At 45.2% G+C, this 13,156-nt stretch overlaps 1 protein-coding gene across 1 annotated transcript; it reads right to left on the bottom strand.

Moving 5' to 3' along the window:
- Nucleotides 1-1,306: 1,306 nt before the first annotated feature.
- On the bottom strand, nt 1,307-7,356 carry LOC129835678 (uncharacterized). Its single transcript, XM_055901405.1, has 7 exons — nt 6,572-7,356; nt 5,850-5,974; nt 4,030-5,508; nt 3,637-3,873; nt 3,320-3,544; nt 3,077-3,143; nt 1,307-2,731 (listed from the first exon to the last, which is right to left on the bottom strand). The coding sequence occupies exons 1-7, from the start codon at nt 6,741-6,743 to the stop codon at nt 1,578-1,580; spliced, it is 3,459 nt and encodes a 1,152-aa protein (XP_055757380.1). The 5' UTR covers nt 6,744-7,356; the 3' UTR covers nt 1,307-1,577.
- Nucleotides 7,357-13,156: the final 5,800 nt, after the last annotated feature.

Raw genomic sequence — 13,156 nt, 5'->3', positions numbered from 1 at the left:
ACTTGATTTTGAATAGCCTAGTAATAGGGCTTTTTTTTAATAACTAATAGGCTGGCACATTACCTTTAGCTACAGACTATCTCACCACCGTGCATTTCCATCTCTCCTTCATTCCTTATTGGAGCGCGCTGAGAGAGGGGCTGTCAACAGTTTAATGAATTATCTTTCGTTGTTAAAACATGGTACTATCAATTTTCCGAACAGAATTAACTTGGTTGGCCAAATTAAGCACTTGTTAGCTACAGGAACAGGGTTGGAGAGCCCATAGCATACAGAGTTTGGGCGGAATATCACCTGTCGCGCAGTCCGACTGTTTAGTGGTTAATGTGTGGGGTGAAATAACCGAGTAGCCTATCTCATGAGTTAAAAAAATAAAATAAAAACTTTCCGGGAAGCGGCTTCTATTAGCTATTCGAGTGCATACTGATGACGTACTATTTTCCCCCCGCCTCTGTTCCTGCCCATTTGATAATGGCCCATTCTAAATCAACGTTAATTTGACATATTATTAAGGGCAAGATTAAACTGAGGGTGAAAAAAATAATACAAAATAAAAATATGATCACTTGATGAGAGAACAGCTTGTGCAGCCTCAGGCAAGGACCGGAGCGGCAAGTTTTTTTGCACTTTCTCAAATCATCAATAGCCAATAGTCGCATCATGCAACCCATATGCTTTGATTTTTAAGGTTTGTACAATATAACTCTTTAGGACCTGTTTCAAATGATCACTTTTACGCTCAACATAGCCACTTCATATGCGCACTCGCTCCAGAATATGACAAATATCATATCTATTTGATTCGGCTAAGTTCAATTATATTAATCTTAATATAAAATCATATGTTCTAAAATATTGGAACGGGATTCAAGCATATCTTGTCGGCTAAATGAACAAGCCTACAGCCTATGGTATGGCGCATTGCCAGATGGAGCATTTAGCTAGATAACATTCTGGTTTTCTGCAATACATTTTCTTCATATCATAATGTTTATATAGACCTTCCTAAAATAGATACGAGGACTTCAACTTTTTAAATGTAGATGATCCAAAAGTGCACATCAGTGGCTTGTATGCAGCCGGTATGAGTGGAGGCATCCAAATGCTAAACATGTTTATGTTAATTAATGGTACATTTCAGTGAGACCAGCAGTCCTTTGCATGACAATAACCGACTGACAACATTTCATGACTGCCACAGCCCTATGTGCTACCGTATCCCTAGATTTTTACAAAACTATGAAATATATATATATATATATATATATATATATATATATATATATATATATATATATATTTGGACAAGCAGCTATTGTACACTAGGAGTGCCGCCTCTGGGTGAGCATTTTCCTCCGCTTATGGCTGAGTACAGCTCACTGAGTGGGCAGGTAGCCTAGTGGTCAGAGTGTTGGGCAAGTAACCGAAAGGTTGCAAGATCGAATCCCCGAACTGACAAGGTAAAAATCTGCCGTTAACCCACTGTTCCAAGGCCGTCATTGAAAATAAGAATTTGTTCTTAACTGACTTGCCTCGTTAAATAAAGGTAAAAAATATATATAATAATAATATCTCATCTACTTAGAGTTACTGTACCTTAGCAGAAGGTGTCCTGCTTGGTCATGAAGACGTGTTGCTTCATGGTAGACAGCATTGGCTGCTTTCTCTGCTGCCTCCTGTACTGTCTCTGCCTCCTCTGCTGCAGTAGCTCCTACTATCCCTCCTCCTACTGCTCCTGCTGTTGCAGCCATCCCAACGACAACTCCTGCAGCTATGCCTACCCCTGCACCTATTTTTGAATTCACTCCCATGGTCGCCCCGTTCTTTGCTGCAAGTACTGCCTTTGTCACGACTGCTGGCCCTAATTTCATTGAAGCTTCCATCTGACGTTTGACTAAATTAACCAGTGGTTTTGTAGCGAATGGAAGTGGGATCCCTATCCCCATTGCAACCCCAAGTAGAGCTCCTACCACTGCACCTGTTGCTATCCCCGACAATTTGATCAGGAGTTTCCTCCTCGCTCTTTCCTTGGCTTGTTTTCTCATCTCTTCCTCTGACATCTGGCCTTTTAACTCCTTCCTAAGACTCTCTATCTCTGCTTGTATTAATCTCTCTGCCTCTTGGAGCATCTCGTTGGTGTAGAACCCTCCTCCGTTATCTCTCACCATCTTCTCTATGGTGTTGAGTAACTCTGCTACTTGGTACTGGTTGCTGTACTGACCCTGCTGATTGGTGTTCCAGTATTTGTTGTCGATGACGTGACATCGGCCTCCACATTTCTCCACAAGCTTGTTCAGTTCAGCATTCTGTTGGACAAACTTCTCAATGGTCAAACCATTGAGCTGGTCACCATGTGTGAAGAGGACTGTGGCATATTTGAAGGTCTCTGGTGAAAAATATGTCTCGATTTTCGCTATAGCGTCATTCTCGTGGACTGTGTACCGTTCCACTTTCAGTACGATGAGAAAGGCATGTGGTCCTGGAGCACATTCTGTTATACATTTAACTATTTTAGGTTTCAGCTCCTCTTCAGGGATGTCAGTGTCAAAGAATCCAGGTGTGTCAATCAGGGTGATGTTTCTCCCTTTGATGTTCTTGGTATGAGCTTTACATATCTGTGTTGAGGAGATGGAGGAACTGTCTGAGAGGAACACATCATCTTGTCCGAAGATGGTGTTTCCAGCACTACTTTTACCTCCTCCGGTTTTCCCCAGCAGCACAATCCTGATGTCTATAGGGAGGGTTCATAATTATAACTTAAAATTCAAAAGGCACTCGCACATCTGAGCAATCTTTGTTGCAGGTGCAAAGCAACAGTTGAACAAGATGAAGGAAAAAGGAAACCGTACACTGCTCTTGATAGTATCACTGATATTTAATAAGCTTATGTATCGGCCTCACGCTTTTTGCACTGACGAAGACCGTGAGGCCGATACGTAAGCTTATTAAATATCAGTGATACTATCAAGAGCAGTGTGCGGTTTCCTTTTTCCTTCATAATTATAACTTGAAATGGATCAATCATATACTAATAATGTATTTGATTTAAAGGTGGGGGTGAAGTATTGTAACTCACCTTGCTCTGGTCGAGTGCCTAATACGAACCCTCTGAGATGCAAAGCATTCTGGGCAGTCTGAAAAGCCTGTAGATTAGAACAAACAATACAACTGCAATGAAGGACTATAACTGTTAATATTGAAAAAATCTGTAATTATGGATGTATGGAAGTATTATAAAATAGCTGGCTGAAACATATTGAAGTTAAAGGATTTTTTCCCAACGCACTGAGTGAGACCTTCTTCAAAAGTCTCTGCTCACCTTGGTAGAATCTCTGTCATTGGGATGGATGACAATGCGGACAAGGAAAGGGGTTCTGCTCGCTCGGTTCTGCTCATACCTACGGATCTCTTCTAGCAGAACCTGTGTTACCACGTTGTCAGGGAACTGGAGAACCACACCAGTTCCAACTACAGGGAAGGCAACAGAACGGAAGCCCCGGTTCTCACAAGACGTCAGAATTTTCCTCACACCCTGCCTCAGAGCCTGAGAGAGGACCAGAGGTCAAGGGTTAATGGAGGTTCAAAGGTCACAACACACACACACACACACACACACGCACACTCACACTCACACACCTGTACTGCTGGTCCTTGGGGGTTGTTGTCCCAGTGTGCACAGCTGAGGAAGAAGACACGGCCAGAGCTGAGACCAGACAGTCCCTCCACCAGAATGTTGTCACCAGGTGCAGTCCGTCCCCCTGATTCCCTCAGAAACGCTGTCATCAGCGCCGGTCCAGCTGCCTCAGACAAGACATTACCAACACAGGAGGAGAGAGGGTCACTACCAACCATGGGGGACACCAGGGCATCCACCTTCAGAGAGATAGAGACAGAAAGACGGACGGACAGAGAGCGAGACAAAGAAAAAAGAAAAGAAAGAGAAAGGGAACATTGGGTCAGTATGAAGTCAACATAATTCACAGAATGTTGAATCAAGGCTGTGGCCATGTCAGTGTGTCTCTCTCTCACCTGCTGCTTCTCTATGGTTCCCTGGATGATCTCCACCTGGACACAGACCTCTGGAGCGGCTGGTCCCCTGGCGGACGCAGCAGTGGTATCTCTCTGAGGAGCATGTGTAGTGGTAGTGGTGGTGCTGGACTCTACCTCCCACCCAGGAAACTCCCTCTTCCCCTGTAACAGCCTATCACAGGCCTCCTGCATGGCTCTCACTGCCTCTCCACTCATATCAATCAGAGTGACCTTGGTAAGGATGCGCTGTTCCCTCCCAAAGTCCCTCACTGCAGAGACTATGGCCTCAGAGCACACCTTCAGAGGAACACCGAATATCCCCGAGCTGATGCAGGGCATGGCCAAGGTCTGGAGTTCCATGGTCTCTGCCAGATCCAGAGCTGCCTTTACTGTCTTCTCCAGCAGAGGACGCTCATTCCCACCTACGCTGCCCCCTACTGGTCCCACTGCGTGCAGCAGCATCTTACAAGGCAGATTCCCTCCTGTAGTCTCTACCACTGTACCTGTGGGTACTCTCCCTATCTGCCTAACCAGATCCCTGCTGGCCCGCTGTACCTCAGGCCCCCCCGCTCGGCTCAGAGCTGCAGCCACGCCCACAGCATGATCCAGGTCCTCATTGGCTGCATTTACCAGGGCGTCCGCCCGTTCCTTGGTGATGTCACCTTGACGCACCACTACCTGCACTCCCAGCCGGAGGCGATAGCTGGTGGCTGCGACCGTCTCCTCCCGTATTGATCCGGTGCCTGCTTCGCTGACTACGCCATCCTGAATCTGTTGATGGTGTCTCACGACTCTCACACTGGATCTGTCCATCAGAAAGGCCCCAATCTCCTCCCTCAGCTCCTGAACCTCCTTCACGTGGCCCAGCAGCTGCACTCTACACCCAGGACCGTACCTGGCTACCACCCTGCATCTGCTCTGGTTCAGCTCCTTCACCTTCGTCTCAAGCTTAGACTTCAGTTCAGCCGAGAGAGCACCTTTGGGCACGTCAATCTTCTCCTCCCCAAACTCCCCCAGTAGATCTTTCTCAGCTTGGTCCAATTCCCCAGAGGAGAGGGAGAACAGACGGAGCTCTGTATCCCCCAGCTCTACCTCCACATGGAGTCCCAACCCCAGCAGACTGCTCAGGTTCCCAGGCCTCCCATACTCCTCTCTCAGGAAGGACAGGAGGTGGAGGGACACCTCAGGCACCACACGCTCCAGCACCAGAGAGATTTTATCTGTAACCAACTGTCTGGCTGTCTGGACTTCATTTGCATAGCCGTGCAGCACCAGCTGAGCTGAGTCAAGGCATGTCACCCTCACCCCTGGAACAACCTCACCTAGATCCTTCTCTATCACTTCGCCTAGAAGACGGAGCTGGACCTGTCCCAGATGACAGGTGGTGCTGATCTTCTCCTGCTTCCCTGTGCTCAGACGATGGAGTACATGTTCTCGACCACCAGGTGGAGATGTTTCGACCGGGAGGGAGTGGTGACTCTAGATTTGGAAAACAAGTGAGTCATTGCAGGGTAATTTCACTGTGGTAAAGACAACAATATTTTATTATCTTTCTATTTATTATTGCAGTTAAACCGTACAACTACTTCTGGGATATCTGATGATTCTCCATTCTAGCGGAGTGGTATTTTTCAGTTTACTTTAACGTGGTTCTATTTAGTTAAAATGACTATTCCCTCAATATAACAAAACCATACATTTATACGTCACAAACTGGCAAACATCCAAGTGTGGGCTAACAGTGCAAATACAACAACAGTGCATTGTGGTCATGGTGATATGTGACTCTGTATTGTTGTGTCTGTATAGTCTGGCCTCACCGACTGACTGCTGACTGGGGAGGTTGTTGTGGGTGGAGGCTCCAGGCTGTCTCTCAGAGTGAGGGAGAGAGATCCTCCAGGCATCTCCAACACATGATTAGGTTTCTGAAGTACCCTCTCCTGGACTGGAAGAGTTACACAGTCATAATGAGTTGTTGTTGTCATGTAGTACTAGTAATAACAATACAAACAATAATAATAAGTTGTACTATTTATTAAGCCTTTTGCATTCACTCCAGGACTTGAAGAGTTAAAGGCTACATAGGCTGGAGGAGTTGTGCTATAATCTATTAAGTAATATACTGTATGTATATGTATATCTATCTATAAAGTTATTAAATAATCTTAAAAGTTATTAAAACAACAAGTTTCTTACTTTTTAGATTGATAAAGTACTGTAGAATGAATCAATATAATGAAAAGCCAAAGTAATGCATTTGCGCCTGTCTGCATAAGCGTAGCCTGGCTATGGGAAAGTGAAACTTAAGACTATACCATATTTATTTGTTGTATATGTCTGAAAAACATTCAGATTCAACAAATCCTACTACGAAGTTTAAATATTATTGTTTTACCCAAGTGTAGCCCTATTCAAATAATACATATTAAACAAGTAGAATAACAAAAAAACAAAAAAAACTTATGAACCGACTTTGGCAAGACTAGGTTACATGGTGGAAATACACTCCATATTCAATCACTTAGCCTAAACATTTTCATACCTGTCTGGTCAATAAATGCGATCTTGTAGACTTTGTCACCAACTGATTCTACTGGTCCACAAATTCCGCCACCAGATTTGCGACGAACTTCAAAGTACTTTTTAATCTTATTTTTCTGTGATGTGTCCAGCGTCTGGCACTCGAAGAAAACAGGGTATTTGAAAACTTCCATGTTATAAAGTAGCCTGGCTAATATTTTGTCGTTGACCCTAATAGAAAGAGCAAATCAGTCGATCGAGGAGAATAAGTAGACTACACTGCATGCACGCATTGACGCCTATATTTTGATCATATTTGCTTGAACTTTAGATATGGTCCGCCCTGGCCTTGAGGTGGCCCAAAAATAGACGTATATTATTGGTCCAGATTTTGTACGTCCAGATCATCCCCAAATCAACTGCCGTGGATTTACTGCACTCTTGAGGGGATTCGATTAATATGTCCCGGGCGCCCAGGTAGGAGTGTTTTGCAGCGGGTGCAAGTAGATTGTCCATACGGAAATTGTTAGGATTGTAAGAAAAGCGATGCGTGAAACATGAAACGTAATCGTTAAATTACATCTGTAAACGTACAAACCCTATGTTACGACTATGAATGAACATTTACACGTTAAATTCTTACTTTAGGTCTACCTTTACTCGTTTACAGATCGTTTTTATATGTACAAACTTTTGTCAGGAATGTGGCATCTGCAAAGGACATGAACCAAAAGTAGCTGGTCGAAGTTAGATAGTAACTCGAGCCCAGACGTGAGTGTTGCTTTGCAACTTCCGGTTTCATTTCTCCCCCAAAAATGTCAAGGGCTGCGCAAAAAAGTCCAAGTACCCCTGACTGCAGTGTGCAGTTCGGCTGGCTCAATGTGGGCGTAGTCAAACATCGGGCCGGGCTCAATGTGGGCGGAATCAGACGTTTGACCCCTCCCGCCGTTTTTTTTTTTGTCCATCTGAGGTTTGACAGTAACACACTGAATACAAACACACACGTTTGTGCAAGGCACACGTTGAATACAAACATATTTCATTTTTGAAGATCTTAAGAAATATGATGTAAAGTGGTACCAGCACATGTGTTGTCACACTTTTTGCTTCATGCTATATTTGAGACAAGCTACTGATATTGTTGCAGTGAACAACAGACTTGTTATGTATGTCATGTACTGTTAAAATTGTGTTGATAAATGTTACAACTTTGTAATTATATTATTTAATTGAGCATATATATATATATATACACAGTTACTACCTATCCTGATTTATAATGCTATTTACTTTCCTCATGAGAATGGAGACAGACTATACCATATAGACATAGTGACAAGCTGAATGTGCTTTGTACATTAAGTTATACCAGCCCCAGTAAAGAGATCAGAGACTTGGGTGACTTCTACGTCATCTTTATGAAACAACACAATTAACAATTGAAACAATTAACACAGCAGACAAAAACAAGGTTTGATCACTCCTCAAAAATGGCTTCACTCCTGCTCCTCAAAAGAGGCAAATGTAGCAGTGTGATGTTGTTCCCCTAGATTACGCACCAAATTGCACACAAGGACCAATTCAAATAGGCCAGGTCAAGAGGGGATGTTAATAATCTAATAATAATAATAATAATTCAGTGTATTTTTTTATTTAATTACAGCTGCATAGCTAATGTTTTTATTTGGTGTACAAACACTTTTTCATACCAATATTGTACATACAAGTGATTGTAAAAGTTTTGTATATTTTGGTTTGGCCCATCGCGGGTTATCTGTATCCCCATACCACTTTATCGTTCTCTTTTGCCTGACCCTCGGCTAGCAAGGTGCCGGAGAGCTGTGACTGCACCAAGGGTAACGTGTGTGTTGTCTCTTCGTGTGCAGGGCAAATAAAAAGATTTCAACGAGCAGACCATCATTTGTGGCAGCGTCTTCATTAAGAATTACACAACGCAGAACGAACCACGCTACAAACTGGTGCCGCGACCTGCCGACTGGTTAGCTCAAGCTGACCACCGGAGCTGTGCATGTGGAGGAGATGCGCGACCCGCGCATGCGCACTTGTTGATGGTTTGCTATAAGTGAATGTATACTGTAAATAGTGAAGGTGAATGTAGCATATTCACTAGATAATTGTATTGGTGTTTATTTGCATGTTTTGAGGGAATTTGTTTATTGCATTTTTTTTGTATTTGTATGCAGTAAATTACATTGTAGTTTAGTTCTCTATTGAGCCATGGAAGACTCTCAAGTCCATAAGATGAGTTATGCTGGGGATTTTGGTGTGGTTAGTGTGGGTAGAGGGAGGGGTGTCCATGCATTTACACCATTGGTACAGTCAGCTCCTGGGAGTAGAGTGGCTGCTAGTCCTGAGTTTACAAGCACTGGGAGGGGTAGGCTGTTTACTCCACCTGACCAGGGTATCCCACCTCTGTCTCTTGATGTACCATTGTCCCCAGTCCTCAGTAATAATGGGACACCGAGTCAGCTTAGTGACCTTATTAAGCAGATTGGTTCAGAGATAGGAGAATCTATCAGAGCGAGTTTACTGCAGCCTGGGGCTTCAAGTCTTTCTCCTGCCCATTCCCCTGACCAATCCCAGCAGTTTCCCCTGCCTCAACAATGTGGGTCAACTTTAATTGATGCGTCCAAGCTGAATCTGGTTGTGAAGTCAGAGGTTAGTGCTCCACCTTTCTTCAGGGGTGATGGCTCAGATAAGTACTCTGTCCTGGAGTGGGAGGAGCTAATGGGAGTCTACCTAGAGAAGAGGGGTTACACTGGGTCTGAGAATGTTGGGGAGGTGATGTCTAGGCTCATGGGGAGGGCACGGGATGTGACCAAAGTCTGGATGCGTAACAACCCTGTTGTCACAGATGTTAAGGCAGTGTTCAGTGTTCTCAAGCAACACTTTGGGGATACTGTCTACTCAGGTATGCCATTAGCTGACTTCTATTCAATGAGACCATATGCTAATGAGGGTCCACTAGATTTCTGGATTAGGCTTAACAAAGCTGCAGAAGCAGCTGAACAGTACCTTGTAAGTGAGGGTAGAACCTTGCCCAATCAGTGCTCAGAGTTGGCAGTCATGTTTGTACGTAACTGTCCTGATAAAGAGTTGGCCCAAGTGTTCAAATGCAAACCCCTTCGTGACTGGACAGCCAGTGAGGTACAGGATCGTTTGGATGAACTGTTAAGGGAGCGTAAAGCATGTAGAACACAACTTTCACAGCAGGTGGCTGCTGTCTTCGACTCCCCCCAGGAGGAAGTGGATCCTGAGAGCAGACCTAATGTGTCATCTTTTTCTCGATGTGGCCGTGAACCAGAACAGGCCCAATCTGTATCTGAGGGTGGGACATTAGAGAAGGTTTTGAGTATGCTAGAGAAGGCTCTTGTCAGCAATACTCAGTCTGTGAACAGAGGGCCCCGTAAACAGTTCCCCAAACGTGAGCGTGAGTGCGCTGTCTGTGGAAGCACTAATCACTGGACCAAAGCTCACTGTCAGATGCACCAGCTGTGTTTCAAGTGCTTCTCTACTGGCCACATGAGCTTTGACTGTAGTGAGACTGGGAAGCGAAAGAGCCCTGAATGTGGACAGACTGGCAGGTCTGGAAAACTAGAAAGCCTCCATTCTGAGGAAGGCAATGTGGGGCAGGCTAATTTTTCCTCTACTGATGATGATGATATCCAATCTGTTTATTCTTATTTTTGTGAGTCAGTACCCAAGAACAACACAGTAATTTTTCAGAACACAATGAGAATTTCTCAGAATGACAGTTTGTTTTACACCACCGTGCTAGTACAGGATAAAGTTGAGCTGAAGGGGATGTTAGATAGTGGGTCCATGGCTACTACTCTGCGCGCAGATATTGTACCTCGGTTGAGGGAGGCAGGAGTGGTAGAGGGGAACTTTCTAGCTCCTTCAGACATCATACTGGTGGGTTGTGGTGGGACGCAAACTAGCCCAGTGGGCAGGTGTGACTTGAAACTACAGCTTTATGGCTTCAGTTATGTAGTCCCAGTGCTGATTGTAGATGGGCAGGTTGATGAACTCATTGTTGGCACTAACGTGTTGAAGTCTCTGATTAGACAGTTCAAATCAAATGACAGCTACTGGCGGGTGGTGGGTACGCCAGGTCCCTCTGGACAGTGTGAGGACAGCCAGTTCCTGCGTCTCCTATCAAATCTGGAGAGATGGAGAGGAGACTCCATCCCAGATAAAGTGGGCACCATTAAGTTGAAGAGGGCAGTAACGCTCCAACCCATGAGTGAGCATCTTGTGTGGGGCCGCTTACCCCCAAAGACAAAACTCTCTGTGGGCAGTACTGTTGTTGTCGAACCCAGCACGTCTCGTTGTGTGAATCGACACATACTAGTAGGGAGAGTAGTTACGCCTCTGTGGGGGGATGGATGGCTCCCTGTGAAGATTGTGAATCCAACAACTTCGCCAGTTACCCTGAGACGAAATGCTAAAGTGGCAGATGTGTACCCTTGTATTGCATTGGAGGATTTTGATGATGTCAAGCAGAAAGCTGCTTACCAGAACGTGGCAAAAGCACAATGTGACAGCTCACATGGCAGTCTTACAGCCAAGAGTTCAGTTGATGGCAGTGTAGTTAATGGAAACAGTACACTGAGCAATCTTGGACTTCAAGGCCTGTCGGTTGAGGAGTGTCCAGTCTCACAGTTCTGGAAAGACAAACTTGTCGGTTTAATTGAGAAGTATGACACGGTGTTCTCTAGACATAGCCTGGATTGTGGAGAGGCAAAAGAGTTCTGCCATCGCATACGGCTGACTGATGACCGCCCATTTCGATTACCTTATCGTAGGCTTTCTCCAGCTGATTACCAAAAACTCAGGGAAACACTGGATGATATGGAGGAAAAGGAAATCGTCAGAAAATCCAGCAGCGAGTATGCCTCACCATTGGTGCTGGTATGGAAAAAGAATGGGGACTTGCGTCTATGTACTGACTTTAGGTGGTTAAACGCCCGCACAGTGAAGGATGCTCATCCACTGCCTCATCAGGCTGATGTACTGGCGGCGCTGGGAGGTAATGCCTTCTTCAGCACAATGGACTTGACATCAGGGTACTACAATGTGCCACTGCATGAAGAGGATAAGAAATACACTGCCTTTTCCTCTCCTTTAGGTCTGCACGAGTACAATCGTTTGCCTCAGGGCCTTTGCAACAGCCCGGCTACGTTTATGAGAATGATGCTGACCATCTTTGGGGACCAAAACTTTCTAAGTCTCCTTTGCTATTTGGATGATCTGATGGTTTTTGCTAAGACGGAGGAAGAGAGTCTGCAGAGACTTGAGATGGTTTTCCAGCGGTTGCAGGAGCACAATCTTAAACTGTCTCCGTCTAAGTGCAAGTTTTTGAGGAGGTCTGTTAAGTTTTTGGGCCACATCATTTCTCAGGAGGGCGTAGCCACTGATCCTGCTAAGATTCAAACCATTTTGAATGTGACTGAGAGTGAGATGATGGAAGCTGATGGTGTCACTCCGTCTCCTAGCAAAATCCGTTCTTTCCTTGGTATGGTAGTATACTATCAACACTACATTGAGAATTGTTCCATGGTTGCTAGGCCATTGTTTCAGCTGACTACAGGTCAGAAGAAGCCTAGGAGAGGCAAGGGCAGAAAGAGGCCTGGTCCCTCTCGCAGGCTCACTGCTGCAGACTGGACTGCCGAGTGTCAACTCGCTTTTGAAGCTTTGAAAGCAGCACTAGTTGACCAGGCACTGCTGGCTCATCCAGATTTTTCTCAGCCATTTTTGCTTTCTGTTGATGCATCTACTAGTGGTTTGGGAGCGGTACTATCCCAAGTGCAAGATGGGAAGGCCATAGCCAGGCCAATAGCTTTTGCTAGTAAATCTCTTAATCATGCACAATCCAAGTATCCTGCTCACCGGCTGGAATTTCTAGCCATGAAATGGGCCATTCATGATAAGTTCAGCCATTGGCTGCGAGGGCATAAGTTTACGGTGTGGACCGACAACAATCCACTCAAATATATTCTTACAAAGCCGAGACTTGATGCATGTGAGCAGAGATGGGTTGCAAAGCTGGCACCTTTTGATTTTGATATCCAGTACATACCAGGGCCCAAGAATGTCGTTGCTGATGCTTTGAGCAGAGAGCCATTTGTCCGCCCCAAAGTTCTGCACCGACTGACAAGAATTCCATATGATGTCCTGCTGGAGGAAGCCAGAGGTCTTCGACTGGATGATGTACAAGACATGTTCCGTCTCTCCTGTGAGCAGCCCGAGGCTGGCTGTGGAACGTCTATGGCTCCTGGGAGTGAGTTGAGTAGAGCTGGAGACGATGTCAGTGGGTTGGTTTCCTGTGAAGAGGTGTCTGCTGTCCTCCAAGCCCATCGCCGATGGGATGATGGTGCCACAGTGAGGTCCGTTTCACATGTGCAGCACCTTGAGAAGTTGATGTCCATGGGTCAGAGCCCTTTACCTGTCCTTACACACAAGGAGCTGTATGATAACCAGTCACTGGATCCTATCATCAGCAGAGTAATGTTCTTTGTAGATAGAGGCCGGCGCCCATCTAGGAGAGAGCGAGTCTTTGAAGCTAAAGAAACAGTTTATACTC

The sequence above is a fragment of the Salvelinus fontinalis genome, chromosome 36, assembly GCF_029448725.1.
Source record: "Salvelinus fontinalis isolate EN_2023a chromosome 36, ASM2944872v1, whole genome shotgun sequence".
NCBI classification, from domain to species: domain Eukaryota; kingdom Metazoa; phylum Chordata; class Actinopteri; order Salmoniformes; family Salmonidae; genus Salvelinus; species Salvelinus fontinalis.
This window is presented reverse-complemented; position numbering and strand designations above follow the sequence as displayed.